The following is an 18,842-nucleotide window of genomic DNA, read 5'->3' on the forward strand; positions in this document are numbered from 1 at the left end:
TGAAAGATAGGAAGTAAGGAGGGAGGATTAAAGGAGACAAGAAAGGAGGCATGAAAAAAGAAGGAGTCAGAGGAGAGGAGGAGAAAAGATAACGGGAGTCAAAAATGAAAGAGGGAAGGTGGAAAGAGGTAAGGAAAGGGTGGCAGGATAGAGGAAAAGTTGAAGGAAAAGAAGGGAGGAAGAAGAAGAGGAGAGCATGACGGCAGGTGTGAAGTCAGAGAGGTGAAGGAGGGGAAACAGAAGGGAGGAAGGAGAGAAAAAAAATGGTGGCAGGACGGAGGTACGTAAAGAACGAAGGAGTGCCAGAGCAGAAAAATGTGGATGAGAGAGAGATGGAACAAAGGAGAAAAAGGAGGTAAAGGAGATTTAAAGTGGACAGGATAAGAGCCAGGAAGTAGAAGAGGAAAGGGAAGCAAGGTGAGGAAGGAAGAAAAGGAAATGAAGGGGTGAGGTAGAAGAAAGAAAGACGATGATGAAAGATGGGAAGAAGATATGTTGAAGAAGAAGGATGGACGAAAAAAGGAAGGAAAAAGAAATAAAAAAAGAGAATGAGGGGAGGAAGAAAGGAAGGAAGGAAGCAAATTAAAGCGGGAGAGAGTGAAGGAAGCAGTGGATTAAGAGATGAAGGAAAAAGGTGAGAAAAAGAGGGAGAGAGGGAATAATAAAGAAAGGAGAGATTGAAGTGGGGGGTGACAGAGAGATGAGTTGAGAAAGAAGGAGGGAAGAAGAAGAAGAGGGAGGGAGGAGGAGGGAGGATGGACAGATGGAGGAGTGGGACCCCAGAGACGTGTCATTCATCACACCACCATGCAGTCTGCACTCGTTCAGCCTCTCTTTCTCTTTCTCTGCAGGTCTTTTTCTCTTCTTCTTCTTCTTCATCCTCATACGACATCTCTCTCTCCTTTCATCCATCCATCCAGTCGTTTATCATCCCTCAATCGCCATCATACTTCTAGATATCTTCCCTTCATCCACTCGTTTGCCGACAACTCCGAAAAACAATCTGTCGTTCTTTTTCTTCCCGCCATCTTTCTTTTTTTTTTTGTTGCTCCCTCTCTCCCTCCCTTCTTCTTCTTTGGCAGTCGTTTTTAGGTTTCATCATCTCCTCTGGCGACATTCTTCCTTCCTTCTCTCCATTTTCTCCCCCCTCCCTCCCTCCCTCTTTCTCTTTCGCTCTCACAGCTTTTTCTTTCTGCCCATTTTCACTTTCTGTGCCGAAAAAAAATCCCTCGTTCTTTTTTTCTCTCTTCTACGTCTTTCACTTATGGATCAAAGAAAGAAGGTGTGGATTGAGGGATGGAGAGGAATTATGTGTGGAGATAAAAGAAGGATGAGGAGGATAAGAAAAGGGGGAATCGTTTGAGATTTAGTGGAAGATGAAAGGTAATAGTAATGACTCAAGACCCACCCTACTCTGCCTCTGATTGGCTCGTGTCTTTAATTTTCAGAAGGCTTCACAAACGAGGGAGAAAAGGAGTTAGCTAGCTAGCGTGCTAGCTGCTAACTGTACGTTCAGTGGTTGTCTTGTGTTCATGGGTTGTGAAATCTTTTGATTCATTAATTACAGAAACAATCAGCCAGCGACGGAGCTGATCGTGGATTCTGAGCTGTAGTTTCCCCAGTAAACAAACCGACCTGTTCAGCGGTCGCAGCTGCTGATTCTGGGCTAGTTAGCTAACGGGCAGCAGGGCCGGGTCTGCTAACGAGCCAGGAGACACTCAACAGGAGCAGCAGTTTACCTGGAGAACGGCCGAATATGTCGGTGTGTTTACTGGGGAAACTACAGTCCAGCTCACAAACGATCGTATCAGAACCACAACAAAAACAGACACCACCAGAGCTTCACTAGGACTTAACAGATTTAATTAAACATAGAGAAGGCAACCAATCCAGGAGAGATGACGGAGGGTCCTGTGTGATCCCACATTAAATATAAAAGTCTTTATTTACAACCTTTTTAAAGACGAAACATTGACTGTAGCTGCTCAGCTAACAGGATGTATTCACATCTTTTAAAGTCAATTTAGGAAATCTTTTGGAGACTTTTTTGGACGAGCTGACTGGATCCATTTCATGTTTCCCTTTCTGTTTGTTCACATTTTAAATCAAGCCTCCAGCTGCTTCAGGTGTTTAGCAGAATGCTGTGACGCTGTTTTCCTGTGAAGCTCCAGAAATGTTCTGTTCACTCAACTCACCCTGATGATGATGATGATAAAAAGTCAGGTGACGTCTCGTGGACCACAAGAAGTCACCTGACTTTTCATCATCATCATCAGGGTGAGTTGATTTGATTAAGTGTTCATTTTTTGGGGGTGAATTGTTCCTTTAACTGTTCTGTTGGTGCTACTTCATAACCTAAATGAGGTCATTTTGTCGTAGCATGGTTTGTGTGCGTGTCTGCGTTGCCCCAGTTAAATAAACGAGTGTAGAGAGTGAAGGCGAGGAGCTGAGCGAGCAGCAGAAAGATGGAGGACGTCTCTCTCTCACCGGTGTGTGACAGCAGGTTGGGGGACAGCAGGCCGGGGAGGCCCGGGTGCAGCAGCCTGGGGCTTTCCTGGATCCCTGCACCAGAACAACGCTTCGGAGGACGGCCCGGACGAGAGCTGCAGGGGGAGAGACAGAGATTAATTAGTACCACGCAGAATTACATCCTCAGAGCGGAGCGAGCGTGATCGTTCATGTCGGCGGTGTCGGCCGTTACGCAGCTCCATCTCTCATCTCGTCACTCTCGTATCTACACAAACACAGCCGCACACTGACTCACACCACACTGACTCACACACGCTGACTCACAGCTGATTCAGGTGTGACACCGTTCAGTTCAGTTGCATCTGAAGCAGCCTGATATCTGCACATGTTTATGAATGAAACGGTTTCAGCTGTGAGTAAGAAAACACAAATCCTATTTTTAGGAACGAGAAATGTCCCATCATGTTTATGTATTTATAATATATCTGTTAATATCCATTATACTTATTTTATGTTAAGTAATCTTTATTTTATTTACTGCCTAGAGCTCATGATGGAATGTAACTGATTACATTTACTCTAGTCCTGTACTTCAGAACAAATATGAGGTACTTGTATGTAACTTAAGTATTTCCTGTTACTCCTACTACTTCTATATTTTGGAGGCAGATTTTGTACTTTTACTCCATCACATTTATTTGATTACTTTAGTAACTAGTTACTTTTTAGATTGCTTTTTAAATTAATTCATTTTATCGGCAATTAATCTATCAGGGGTCAGATAATTACTTGTCTTATAGATTACAAAGATAAAGTAAAGACGATGTAAAGATGTATAATTTCACTTTATACTTACTTCTGACACTAAAGCACATTTATTACAAGATACTTTAAGACTTTTTCTCGATTACTGTTACCAAAGTAATATTTTCACATGATATCTTAACGTTTACTCGAGTACAACGCTGCAACATTGATCACTAATGTATTCATTTTTACAAAAAAGTGACGAAAACAACGAGAAATACTTAAAAACTGCCAACTAATCCCAAAATATTACTTTCATAATAGAAAAAATATAAAATCAGAGTTTTTTAACACATAAATTAATAAATATTTTATCATATTTTGACCTTCTAGACGATAAAACACCTTAAGGTTTGTGACAGAATCACTTTATTAATCAAGACACTGTTTTTTATTTACATTTTTTGCACTTTATATATTATATTCTTCTATAAACTGATAAAACTTCAGACGTGAAGTTAACAATGCTGTCTGAAGTGTTTGTGGAGCTTCAGCTCAGCAGCAGAAGCCGACAGCTGGATGTTCCAGCAGGTCGCTCAGACGTAATCACATCACAACCTGACATCACGCAGCGAGCTTCAACCGGCCGCCGTCCCGGAGAACAGCAACGCTACGCCCAATCTGATTGGTCGCTCGTATAGTCGGTGTCTCCGGGGGGAAATGATCCTTTTTCTCTGTGACATTTTCGCACCTCGAAGTACTAAAAACCAGCAGAAACATCGAGTCGTCTCGTCACGAAGGGCAGAAAGAGCTCCGTGTTCATCCACTCATGAAAACCACAGAAGAAGAAGAGTCCTGATGCAAGAAATGGAAATGTGTGATTGGTGATAAATCTGTTGGGATGTTGTTTCATCACATTTAACGTCAGAACTTTGATCTCGATTCACCAGCAGATAAATCAAATCATTTGATTCTGATGATCCAAATAATTACTATCAGTGCTGTCTTTCAAAATAAAAGCCCTCCAACTACCAGTGGGCTTTGAAATCTGGAGGATTGTACACTTGATGCTTTAAATTGTACATATGTTTGGTATTTTTAGTTATATTTAACGACTTTTAGGTCTATTAAATCAATAATAACAGCATTTTCTCATCCTGAATTTTATCCCTGGCAGTGTGAGAGAACATTAAGACCTTAATAATGGAAAATTAAACCGCAACGCTTTATTTTACAAGTCTGTGTTAATCAGCTTCCACAAAATAATCAAGTTATTTGGAACTAATTGTCAGACAGATATGAGGAATTACTGGGAAAATGTAACTGAACAGCTAATTCATTTAATAAAATATAAAAAATCCAATTAAGTAAAATAATTTAGAGACTTTTCTTTTCATTGTCCGATTGTTGGAATGACTTTGACTCGCGACCTCAGGCGTGAAACGCCTTAGTTGCAGCTGGAGGGCTTTTATTGTGAAGGGACAGCACCAGTGACTCATAACATAATATAAATGTGTAGATTTTAAAGTCTAAATTGGCAAAAAATCTGTTTAAATCCAGAAAAAAAGGGGGACATTAGCATCAACAGGGGCTAAATATGCTAACACTGATGTAAAACAATGTCTCACATCCGAACACGAGCGCGGGAAGACATGTTACATGTGCAAGTGAGCCGGAGTACACATCCACAACACAACACAACACAACTCAACACAACACAACAACCATCGCTGCCTCTTTATTTCTGTCACACACTCCAACAGGACCTACTGTATTATGCATGTGCACGTAGGCATAAATAAACACCCCACAAACACAAGAATACAGTAACCGCACACGTGCAGCTAAACATGAAGGAAGGCACACACACACACACACACTCTCACACACACACACACACACACACACACAGGAGGTGCGCATGCAGGCCAACTCTCTGCAGGGTGGCTAAGTAACAGATGGCCGTCCAAAGTCATTTACACCTAGAGAGAGAGAGAGAGAGAGAAAGGAGAGAGGACCAAAAAACTAAAACCTGTACGAGACAGCAGCACAGAGCCGCCGGATGAAAATAGAACGGGAAAGAATAGATAAGAAGAGAAACCGACACTGAATACAGAGCGGGCAACGTAACAGAGGATATTAAAACGGCTAAATGTCCAAAAATACAAGATGAAAACTGTGTGAGACTCATTAAACTGCTCCAGCGTTAACATGTCCAGCTACCTAACTTACAGTAGCTAAGGAGTAGCCTGTCATTAGCTAACTTACCTACATTATATATCTTATTTTATGAAGGTAGGAATTAGACTTTTTTTATTTATTATTATTTTTTTTTATCAGCTAGTTAGCATTCCTGGGATAGTGTTAGCTCACCCATGCGCCAACCTTTTCTTTTATAAAAGTTAAACTCGTACTACTACTCGTGTTATTTATTAGCAAAAGTAAGCTAACCAAGATTACAAAATTATGTCCAATCATACATTTTTCTATAATATTTAACTATGCTACAAAAGCTAACTTGCTATACCACAATAAAAAAATACTTGGATCATTAGCTACTGAAGACTTTTAGTCGGAGACATTGATATCGTGTGTAGCCAAGTTAGCTGAAGCCTTTTTATCGGCTTCAACTGAATAAACGTTTTAAACTCACCGTACAAGTTAATGTTAATTATTTTTAATTATTTACCTTCTTGAAAAAGGAGTACCCCGTTATTAGCTAGCTAAGCTACACTACATATCCTACCTTAAACTGAAGCGTAAAAAAACACCCCTTTATTGGATTTTAATTCGGCTGCCAACTCGTTAGCCTACCCGGATGGTGTTAGCCTTCTCATCAGTTAGCCTTTTCTTTCATTAAAGTGAAACATTTAGTTTCATGGTGTAAAACAAGTCGTTTGAACAAACTCACATTACAAGTTGATTTTAATCAGCTAGCTAGCTTGAGCCAATCAATCAATCTGCTAAAAAATGGTTATTTCTCGCTAGTAATGTTGACATGATGCCTTCTTTTTATACTTTTGTCTGACTTCAAAGACCCATCAGCCAAATTTCCATCCAAATTTAGCGCTAATTTTAACCAGATTTTCACAAAAGTGGCTAAACAGCTAGCTAGCTTGAGCCAATCAAATCTGATTAAAACAGTTGTCAGTGTGTAGCTGTTATATTTGTCATAAAGCCTTTATTTATATGCGAATGGATGTATGTGAATTTATAGACCTATTAGCCAAATTCTCATCCAAATGTGATGCTAATTTTTACAGAATTTTAAGGAAATTGGCCAAAGAAAATGCAAATTTAAGGTTCCTTTGTTAGAAAGACTGCCAGTCAAACATTAAATTGTGGGAAAAATAGAAACTTTAGTGACATTTATGAGTTTATTACTTCATTTTCTGCTTTTCCTCTGAGATTGTTTTGCGCACAAATACATAAAGTGCACAAAAACAACTAGTGTTGCAAGAATTAGTATCGCTCTAGAATGGAGTCCTGACAGACGTAGCAACGGTAACTGGGGGGGGGCGGGGCTTAAAGAAGGTTCCGTTACCATCCATTGATATAGAACAGAACAGAATAGAATAGAATAGAATGTCGGCTTTTCGGGAACATGTCGGCATATCGGTCAGATCCCACTGGGAGTGATAGACAGAGGGGAGAGAGACAAGTGTGTGAGAACATGTGGAGAGAAAACGTCTGAAATTGTTTTGGGGTGTGATCCTGTACGTGAGAAAATACACACACACACACACACACACACACACACACACACACACACACACTGAGCGAGCGAGGGGGGAAAGAGAGAGAGTCAGAGGAGCATGAAGAAATGAAAACATGAACCTTCACTTTTCCTCTGAACTCTGCTTAACCTCTCCCTCGCTTTCTCCTTCAATCACAAACACACACACACACACACACCTGTGCATCACACACACTATTCTTTCTCTTGTCTTTCTGCTCACACACACACACACACACACACACACACACACACACAGGTGTTTGCATTCAAACCTTAAAGCCTTTCCATCAACAAGCCTCCTGCTACCTTTCAACTCTCTCTCTCACACACACACAATGGATACATGTTACAGTACCAGGTGTGTGTGTGTGTGTGTGTGTGTGTGTGTTCATCTGCATCCATCCATGTATAAGCAACATTAAGGTGTGTATCCACGTGAATCCATGCCATGTGTGTGTGTTTGTGTGTGTGTGTGTAAAGGACACATGATATTGCCTTCTCATTAGCCTTACAGTTCTTTGTTCAGAGTAATGACTGCAGTGTGTGTGTGTGTGTGTGTGTGTGTGTGTGTGTGTGTCCCGTAGGGTTGCCATATGTTGGGCATTAATCCTCGTCAACGGTCCACTCTCCTTACTGCACCGAGCACAGGAACAAAGAGCAGGTCACACACATCACACACACTCGACACACGTATAGAAGTACACACACTCACACACACACATACACACTTGCATATAGATACACAAGCGTGGCTACAAACACACACACACACACACACACTCTCACTGCCAGTCCACTGACCTACATTCATTTGTTAACCCTTAACCTTGACTGCATTCGAACCCTTAAATAGAAACGAGTGCGTTGGTTTTTTTCTGCTCCGGCTCTCGTTTCTTCACCCCGACACTCTCGTACGACATCATTACAGGACAGCAAAGACGACGACCTTCGACCCCGTCGACGTCCTCACCTGCACACCTTCACACTGTGAGCGACTCTCTCTTCTCGTCATCAGCCAATCAGATCACTCACTTCCTTTCATTCTCCTTTTCTCCTCCGTTCCTTTTCACGAGTTCACCTCTGAACCCGGATCGCCTTTCACAGTTACTATAAGAGACGAGTGCTTCTACTGAACTCCACTGTGTCTTCTTCACAACGACATCAATCTGTGGACAAACTGCCTTCAAATATGGACCGGAACCACCACATCGAGACGGTTTAAAGCTCCCAGCCTGGGGTTTAATAATAAAGACAGTGAAGACAGAGCAATAGCTAAAAGAGAGTGAGTCTTGGTCTTAAGGTGCGTAACTGAAGCCTTTTTAAAGGTTCAATGGTGTAAAAACACGTCAACCGCTATAATATTTCACTTTTAACTGGTTATTTTGACACGATGTCTGCTTTTATCTACTTTTATCTGACTTTAAGGCGACTAAACGCTGATTCTTAGATGCATTTTCAGAGTTATAGCTAAAGAAAATTCTAATTGAAGTGCGTCTCCGTCCATGATCGTTACCAGGAGCCGTGTGCCCATGAAGCATTTTGAAGAATATCGCAGTAAAAAAATGTATAAAAAACGCCAAATTTCCCCAAAACTTTGTCTTTTTCAAATCAGAGTTGACACACAAAGCGTTCGATGGAAACAGATTCACGTCAGTAAACTGTGACGTAGCGAACATTCGACTCACGTGACTCGTCAGCTGTTTCCCTCCACACCAATAGAGCCGACACCGCGTCATCATTTGCTCCAAACAGTTTATAAAAACACAAAATTGGCTCGATGTGTGATGCAAACGTTTGGAGTCGTTTGGACGACGACAGATCTGATCGTACCCAGATGTGGACCAGAACCACCGCACTGAGGCCGTTTAAAGCTCTCGTCTGTCTGGTCGCACGTGATTTCGTGGGTTTGGAATTCGTGTTTCCGTCAGTGTTCGTCTCTGTCACGATTCTTTAACAACTAGATTTCATCAGAACATGTTTGTAATAAACTCCCAGTAACAGAGTACCAACACCAGCTGCTGTACGTCCTCTGAGTTCAGCTCCAGGTTCTGTTTGCTTGAACGGACGGCGCCGATTTCCCCGTTTAGCGCCGTAAATCAATCCACGTGACGCGGTGGGTTCCGACATACAGAGACAGACAGTCTCCTGCTGCCGTTTGTTTACAGTCATTAAAATAATATCTCATAATTAAAGAGGGAAAGATTCTCTGACTGATCAGAATGAGACGCGGTACGTTAGGAACATGTGTTTTTGTGTTTTTTGATGACCTTTTTAATTGGCCGAGAAACACGTAAACATGCCGTGAATGGAAAACACGGAGCTGACATTTCACACACACACACACACACACACACACACACACACAAACAGAGAAACACACACAGCAACACAGAAACACACACACACACCAGATGATCTGATGAGCCACCTTGAAGTAAGTCTTCCCACTTTGACACACGCGCACCCTCGCCTGTCCTCCCAAATGGCCGTTTCTATGGTGACGGAGCCTTGATCAATACTCCGTCATTGGCTCTGATGGCCGGTCAGGGTCGGTCACACACACACACACACACACACACACACACAAAAACAGGCATGGCGGTGAATAAGCACAGACGCACTAACACGTTTGACAGATTGATTTAGCTCGGAACGTGCAGAGGTCACACACACACACACAAACACACACACTCTCACACACACACACACACACACACACACAGTGTAGTTTATCAAAGCCCGGTCCGGTCAATACGTGGGGCCGATCGAGGGGGTCGACCCTCTTTAACTAAAATCTTTCATCTCCTCTTTTATCTCTCCGTCACCGTCCTCGTCTCTCGCTCGCTTTTTTTTCTTATTTTTCATTTATCGGTTTTCTGTTTCAATCTTTCATCATCCGGAGATTCACGATCTTTGTTCTCATATCTGGTTTCTTCTTCTTCTTCTTCATTTTCTGCCTCCGATAACCTGAATTATGTTTATGGTTTTGATCAGAGAGCAGCTGATACGATGGATGTCGACGCAGCGGCTTTTATTCTTATTTTATGATCATTCACCTTCACACAGTTGTGACACGGACACTTTGTAACGAGCATCATTACACATTTATTTAGTTTTAATATTGGCATATAAGGGCCACCATACACATGATACGCACATCCGTGACAGGTAAATGTTTATCAGTCGGGATCTAGTTCGAATTTATTTTGTATGATCTTGTTTTCAATCTGAAGTTTTTAGATTTATTCACTTTTCTACAATTTTCTCCTTATTTGAGATGTAATTTTACATATTTAACAAACTGTAAACTTCACTTTTATCTTATATTTGTGTTTTTTTCTTTACTTTTTTTAACCATAAATAGTTTTTTGCAAAATCTCCCTCCCTCTTTTTACTCCTGATGTATTTCTATTTTTCTACTCTTCTATTTATTTTTCTAAAAAAGACTTTCTTTAGATATTCTTACGTAACAACGTGAACTTAAACATGAACCACACAAAGTCTCACTAATGTCTGAATGACAAAGTGAAGACGAACCAAACTAAATAACATTTACGACACACACACTCAGCCTCAATATGTCACATTAAGTTAACACCATTTATTCTTCGTCACCAGGATATATTTAACCCTTTAATTATCGTTTATTTACAAAAAGACTAAACACATAATATCTTTATTTATAGCACCACTGGCAGGAGGTGACTCAGTTATACAGAACGGAAATTCTTGAACCAACATTCAAGAAAAATAAGATAAATGTAGAAAAAAGATAGTTTCATTCTTAGAAACCATCGTTACCAACTACTGTGTCTGTTGTTCTGTTGTCGTCCCGTCAGACCAGACGAGTCGAGCTCCGATCACACTCCTGTATGAAGGTGTGTTGCTTCAGTGTCACTTCTCTTTTTTTATCTGTCGCTCCATTAATCCCCCCGTCTCTCCATCCGTCTCCCCCTCGTTACTCCCTCTTTCATCTTCTGCCCTCCCCCGGCTTCAGGTCAGATGATGATGTCACAACCTCTGCATCGATTACTCTTTTTTGTTCATCTGTCTTTCTTTACACATTTTTTTACATCTCTCCTTCTGTCTTTACATCTTTCATTACATTTTTTTAAATCTGTCTTTCCGTCTTTCTGTCCGTCTTTCTTTCCATCTTTCTTTCCATCTTTCTTTCTTTTTTTACGACTTATTTTACGTCTGTCTTTCTGTCTTTCCATCTTTCTGTCCGTCTTTCTTTCCGTCTTTCTTTACATCTTTCTTTCTTTTTTTACGTCTGTCTTTCTGTCTTTACGTCTTTCTTTCTGTCTTTCCCAGTCATTTTTTCATCTTTCTTTCCATCTGTCTTCATGTCTTTCTCTCCCTCCTCCTTTTTATTTTTCTTTCTAACTCCCTTTCCTTATTTCCACCCGTCTCCCTCCTCCTCCTCCTCCTCCTCCTCCTCCCTGTCTCTCGGTCTGTTTTCTGTCCCTCCGTCTCTTCCTCTCATCATAAATCCTGTCAGACAAACATCCCCTCGTCCTCTCGTCCTCCTCTCGTCTCTCCATTCTTTGTTTGTAGCAGAAGAAACAATCTATTCTTTTTAAAGAGACACCAGAGAAATGGGATATATGTCTGTCCACACACACACACACACACACACACACACACACACACACACACACAAACACACACACACACATCATAATCATGGACGCTCACGGACTCACGGAGTGAACGAGAGACAGACAGATAGAGAGAGAGAGAGATGGATGTTTACTTTCCTCCGGGCTTCCGCCTCTTTGATTGGACAGATGAATGACTTCATTGTGTGTGTGTGTGTGTGTGTGTGTGTGTGTGTGTGTGTGTGTGTGTGTCTGTGTGTGTGTGTGTGTGTGTGTGTGTTTTCTCTCTCTCTCTCTCTCTCTCTCTGACACAGAGAAAGAGAAGAAGAAGAAGAAGAAGAAGAAGAAGAAGAAAGAGGGACGGAGGCAGAGCGAGGTGGCCAATAATAAGTATTGATTGATAAAAGGAAGTAGAGCGAGAATAATAAGGAAGAAACGAATCACCTTAAAACACAGAGCGGAGGGAAACAGGAAAACTACATTGATTAACTGATGACACCTCTTTCCTCCACTCATCCCTCGCTTCTTCATCCTCTTCTTCTTCTTCTTCTCTACATTTATCTCGTCTCTTTCTCCGCTTATTGTAGTTTCTTTGCCATCGTTCCACGTCCCGTCTTTCCTTCTGTATTCTGATTTTATCGTATTTCATTCGCTCACTGTAGTTTGTCTCTTTCTCCTTCCATCCGTCTACTGACCTTTCGCTCCACCCATCCATCCAAGCATCCATCTATCCATTCTTTCATCCAACATCCACCAATCAATCAATCCATCCTTTCATCCATCTACCTGTCCAACCCTCTCGACATCCGTCAATCCATGCTTTCATCCATCCATCCGTTTTTCTACCAATCCGTCCATCCATCTATCAGTTTTTTTCACCCAACATCCACCAGTCTTTCACTCCATCCATCTGGCCCTCCATTCATCCATCCATCTATCTACCCGTCCAACCCTTTAACCATCCATCCTTACATCCAACAGTTTTCCTACCCATCCATCCATCCATCATCTATCAATTTTTACACCACTCTTTCAGTTCTTCCATCCATCCATCCATCCGTTTTTCTATCAATCCACCTGTCGACTTACCTGTCCATCCATCTATTCATCCAACATCCACCAGTCTTTCAGTCACTCCATCCATCCATCCATCCATCCATCCACCTGTCCAACCCTCTAGCCATCCGTCAATCCATTCTTTCAATCAATCCATCCTTACATCCATCATCTGTTCATCCATCCATTAGTTTTTCTACCCATCCGTCCATCCATCTATCCATTTTTTCATCCAACATCCACCAGTCTTTCGATCTATACATCCATCCTTCTGTTCATTCTTTCATCCATCCATCCAATTGTTCATCTATACATTTATCCACCTTTTCATCAATCCATCCATTCTGTCATTCAACAATCCCTCTCATCTATCCTTCCTTGTTTTCATTCATCTATTTCTCTCTATTATCCACAAATCTGTCCATCTTTCTATCACTCCTTCATCCACCTATCACATATCTGTCATCTGTCTATAACAATCAATCCTTTCATCAATCGATTATCTTATTGAACTCATCTATCTGTCCTTCAGTCACCTGCTTCATCCATCCATCCATCCATCCATATATCTATCAATCTATCCATTCATGCATCCAACGACCCATCCCTCGATTGATCTACTCTTTTTATATTTCTACCCATCCATCCATCCGTTCTTCAGCTACTCTCTCTCTCTCCAGAGGAACAGGTGTGCAACGGGACAAGAGACAAAAACACTCCTGCATTTTTAACCAGCGCCTATTAAATATTAAACACAGCACACACACTCTCACACAAACACACTCTCACACACACACACACTCTCACACACACACACACACACACCGAGGGAGCGACACACAATCGCTGACGAGACAAGTTATACAGGTCGATGGGCTAACGTGTGTCTGCATGTCTGCCTGAGTGAGTGTGTGTGTGTGTGATGGCTTTAAGCGTCATTACCTTACTTCCTAGGCATTTGGACACACACACACACACACACACACACACACACACAGGGATAATTCATACAGGCATACACGGTGCTCTCACATGTTAACATTTAAGAGGTAAAACTATAACAGACTCCATGTTCTGTCTCCCTCCATCCGACTCCCCCCACCTCCTCCTCCTCCTCCCCCGTCCGTCTCTTTGAAGTGCTCCATAACAAACTATAACAACAGGAAGTTTTCAATGCGCCACATTGAGAAGGAATGTCACATATGGTATGAGGGAGGGAGGGAGGGGAGGGACATGAACAGAGAGAGGGATGATTAGAGACGATAGATAGATTAGAGATAGACTGATAAAACAAGACCTTTAAAAAGACCTCACCTTGGACCGCCAGATGCTACGGTTTTTTTCACAATTTCTAACATTTTTTTTAGACAAAACAATTAATCAGTTAATCTAGAACACAATCAGCAGATTAATTAGCAATGGAAATAATCAGTAGTTGCAGCACTTCCCCTAGTTTGAGGCTCAGAGAGACGAACTCGAACGTGGCTGCAGACACAACACACAAACCCTCCGTTAGCTAAAGTACGTTGAGAGATAATGAGATATGAGGGGCTTTCAATCAGCGATGTGAAGGTTAATAAACAGTGTCGGCTCTGGTCGCTAGCTCAGCTACAACACGGGCACAAACACACTGACTTTCCCACAAAAAAGGCCGTTCATATGTTCCTAGTGTAGTTACTCTTTATCTACACTAACCACTAAGCTGTTATTTATATTTTCACATGACAAATATCCCGATCATCGCCTCTGATTGGTTGCTCTCGTTGATTGTGTTCTCTATGCTTCACTCAAACTGTTCACTCTCTTGCGGTTCTGACATGGTTGTTTCTGAGCTGTAGTTTCCCCGGTAAACTCCCTGACCTCTTCTGCCTTTCTTTTTTTTTGCGTCACTCGTCCCAGAGAGTTGTTCTTCGTTACAAGAATGTCTCTGATCTTGTTAGGCAGAACGGACAGCATCTGGTCCGCTAACAAGCACAGAAACACTGCCGCTGTGACACCTGAAGAGGTCGGTGTGTTTACAGGGGAAACTACAGCTCACGATGTATCTCTATCAGCTTCACCGCTTGGCTGTTTGTTTTACAAACCAACCGCAAGAAAAACACAGCCACAACTCATTAACACCAGACAACCACTGAACATGCAGCTAGGAAGCAGCATGCTAGCTAGCTAATTCTTGTTTTAGTCTCGTTTCAGTTGAGCTCTGCCACTTCTCTTGACTTCCCTCATTGAAAAATGTCTTGCATGTTTTCAGCATCGTGTACTAGAACCACAACGCCGCCAAGGCTTTCGTCATACCAAAACAATAGACACAACCAATCAGAGACAGAGTAGGGTGGGTCTCACAAAAGAAGCAGTGGAATCCATAATTAAGCTAGCATGTATTTGTTTGCATTTAGCCCTTAGAGTTGGTCTAAACAACGTTTAGAAATACTAGTAGCATCTCTAACCAGTTAGCAAACAGCAGACACACTCAGACATTAAGCCAAGACAGATGAAGAGATGGGTGTTATCGTGCTAACATGCTAACCAAAGATGGTAGGCACAAACTTTGTTCTAAATGCCAACATGTTAGCATTTTAACATGAGTGGGCATATTAACAAACTTATATTAACAATAACATTAGATAGATAAGAGTTAAGGATTAGCCGGGCTGTTAGCAAGCAGTATCTTTGCTCAAAGGAGAAACAAGCTAGTATAGATGAGAGGAAACAAAGGTGTTAGCATGCTAACACGGTGAAGTTGGTATACATCAACTGCTAAATGACAGCAAGTCCCTGTTAGCATGTTAGCATGTTGGGGTTTGCATTTATGGCTATTCTTATGGCAGTGTAAACAGGCTAGGAGCGCTGCTAACCAGTTAGCGAGCAGCAGATTGGCTCACAGTGTTGATCTTCCCCTCAGAGGAGGAACATGTCTGACAGATGAAGAGAGAAGAGAGGGAGACGGCAGGAGAAGGAGGGATGAAAGTAATGAGGACAGACGTGTGACACATAAACGCGGGAGGGAGGGGGGCGAGGAGTGAAGGAGTGTGGGAGGTGAGAGACCAGAATTAAGAAAAAGAAGAAGACGAAGAAGAAAAAAACCCCAACCAGATCAATTCCATCCCCCCTTTTCTCTCCTCCTCCACCCTTCATCCCTCCATCTCTTCTCAACTGCAGTTAATTTTCTGCCCCTCCGACTCTCCATCCCTCACCTCCATCCATCCATCCCTCCCTCTTCCTCTTCTTCTTCTTCTACCTGTCCTTTCTTTCCTCCCTCTCTCTCTATCAATCTCTTCCTCTCTCCCTCCCCCACCACCCTTCTCTCTCTCTTTCTCTCTCTTTCTCCCTCTCTCTCTCTCTCTGCAGTTAAGTCAGTGTAATGTAAATGATGTGCCATCGATCGCCCCTGACAGTGCAAGGACGCTCACCTCTTCTCCTCCTCCTCCTCCTCCTCCTCTTCTTCATCGTCCTGTCATCTCTCTCTCTTTTCACACACACTCTCTCTCTATCTCTTTCACACCACTCTCTCTCTCTTTCCTCGGCTGCTCTTTCCTCCACCTCACATCTTTTATCTCTCTTCCCCCCCGTCTCCCTCACTCTCCCTCTCTCTCTCCCTCTCTCTATGTCCGTCTCCCTCGCTCGCCCGCTGCCTCCCACGCCTGTCATCTTTCATCTCTCCCTCTCCCTTCATTTCACTCTCTCACTCTTTCACCGACCATCATTTATGTCTCTCTCTTCCTCCATTGTTCTTTCAGAGCATCTGCTCTCTCTCTCTCTCTCTCTCTCCCTCTCTCCACCTCTCTCTTCCTACCTATACCATCTTTTATCTTCGCCTCTCTTCATCTCTCCACCCGTCGCTTCCTCTATCTCTTTTTTCTCTCCCTTTGCTGTCTCAGGTCTCTGCAGTCCATCTTTAGCCTCGCTTAAAGGAACACAAACCGCCGCTAACGGTTCACATCACCTTCTGCTTTTAAATGAAAAAACACGTTTCAACTTATATTCAGACCCAAAATGAAGAACGTTCACGCCTAGAAATTATGTTCGTACACTAAAAAGTATATTTATTAGAGGAGATATAAATTAGCCTTGCACCTCGTGTGTTTAAAATCAAGCAATTTTTATTGAAATGCTGTTAACAGAAGCATCTTTATGAAGCATCCTCGTCTATTTTATACATATTTGTTGTATGTAAAGCATCATGTAGGCCTGATTAAACAGGAGTGACGTTAGTGTAAAGTTGTCGCATCTTAAACATGAAGTTTGAGTCTTTAAATCGATTAATTTCATTTAATTTATTGACATTTTCCAAACTAAAATATGTCGTGTGAAAGCAGAATTTAACCTTTTTTTGGTAAAGTAAATAATTAAGTTGAGGAAACTGACCTAAAGAGGCTGAGATAATTGATAAGGGTAGCAAAGAAATACTTTAATTTTAAGTAAATTAATTTAAGTTTAAAGAAAAAGATTAATTAAATCAACTAAGAGAAAAATAAAATGTTAAAATGAAAGTTTAAGTTGATTCAACAAATCTTTTCTTTGGGTGTAATCGCAGATGTGTCACAAACATTTTAAAGGTATCTAATATAGTTTGTCATTTTTGGGGGAACACACCTATTTTATTTTTTTATTTTTTTTGCAGAGTGTCTACGGAGCAGATTGATTCAGGAGGTCAGTGCGTCCCTGAACAATAAAACAAGTCTCACACATTCTGTGATCGGCGTGAAACCAAAATGTTGTTGTGACACTTTGTTTTGTTCGGATCCCCCGAACGAGACTCAACGTTTCAGTTTATGAGCTTTTAGAGACGCTGACAGTTGAATAATTAATGACTGAACAAACTTAAATTGGACTAATTGAGAGATGATTTGTGTGGAAAGTGTTCTAATATTCAGCAGCAACACATTTAGGGTTTAACAGTAGCTGCGAAAGATCTCTCAAAGCCTCCTGGGAGATGTAGTTTTGTATGATGTGTAATAATATGATAGATAATTATCTTCTTTCTGTTTTAACGTTTTCTGTAGACGCTCGGAAATTAAAGCCCTCGACCACCCGCGAAGGCTACACGTGTGTTTGGATGCAGATCGCGTCCTTCCATCCTCGGCTGTCATTAAACTGTAAAACACTGAGAATTAACAACACACATAAATGACAAAATACAGGCGTGTATTTCATCCGCGTTAACGGCCGTATGGACAGATTCTCTCTGAAACACTTAACTGAAATTATCTCTCTGAAACTGTGTTATTCTCACAAGTCTGACATAAAAAGTACCACACAGATACGACCACGCCTGATGAATCAACTCACATTGAATTAAAAATATATATATATATTAATAAGATAACACGTTCTAATAAACATCAATATCAAATGGTAACTTCTTAGTTAATTAAACTTAAATTAAAGGCTATTAACAAACAATAAATTATAATTTTAAACATTTTTTGTTTAAATAAATAGTTTTTAAAGCATTTCATTGTTTACTGACAGTCAAATAATTATTAACTTATAGGTTTAATAAACGATTAACGTGTATGTCAATGATTTTAAAGTGTAAGATGTAAGAAAAAATGCACTGAATAAATAAATAATACATTTAAACTGAAATAAATACAAAATAAAAGCATGTGGATGACAAAAATACCGACACTAATCATGACTCACATTATTGTGATAGTATCAAATGTAAACTAGATGTACAGCATTGATTATATTGATTTTTTTAATGTAAGTATTCAGATTATCTACATTTATTTCTTCTTCTTCTGCTCTTCTCCCTGAACACCTCCCGTCCTTTGATTCTTCTTCTCTGCCCTCTGTTCTCTCTCTCCGTCTCTCACCCTCTCGTCGCTCCTCGTCCTCCTTTGTTCCCTCCTTCTTCCTTTACGCTCCCTCTTTCCTTTCTCCTTATCCAAATAGAGGACACAGACAATCCAATAAACGCCCCCGCTCTCAACAGCTGGAGTGTGTGTGTGTGTGTGTGTGTGTGTGTGTTTGTGTGTGTTTGTGTGTCTGTGAAGCACCGAGTCAGCAGAAAACTAGGATGACACCCTCAGCGCCGGACAGGAATGTCACAGGAAAAAAAAAAAAAGAAAAGAAAAAAACAGAGAGATGAAGAAATAAAGAGAGAGAGCGAGGGAAGACAGATGGGAGAGAGCGGGTGAGGAAGGACATGAGGAGAGAGAGAGAGAGAGAGAGGAAGAAGAGAAGAAGAAAACTCTGGGGACTCAGAATGACACATGCAGTAT

At 41.3% G+C, this 18,842-nt stretch overlaps 1 protein-coding gene across 1 annotated transcript in view; it reads right to left on the reverse strand.

Annotated features, from left to right (window-relative positions):
• LOC115589623 (dachshund homolog 2-like) overlaps positions 1 to 18,842 on the reverse strand; it is a 103,039-nt gene that overhangs the window by 35,130 nt on the left and 49,067 nt on the right. The window contains exon 3 of the mRNA XM_030430636.1: positions 2,488 to 2,603. Within this exon, the coding sequence (XP_030286496.1) occupies positions 2,488 to 2,603 (116 nt within the window). The remainder of the gene's footprint in view (positions 1 to 2,487; positions 2,604 to 18,842) is intronic.

The sequence above is a fragment of the Sparus aurata genome, chromosome 10 (genome assembly GCF_900880675.1).
Source record: "Sparus aurata chromosome 10, fSpaAur1.1, whole genome shotgun sequence".
NCBI classification, from domain to species: domain Eukaryota; kingdom Metazoa; phylum Chordata; class Actinopteri; order Spariformes; family Sparidae; genus Sparus; species Sparus aurata.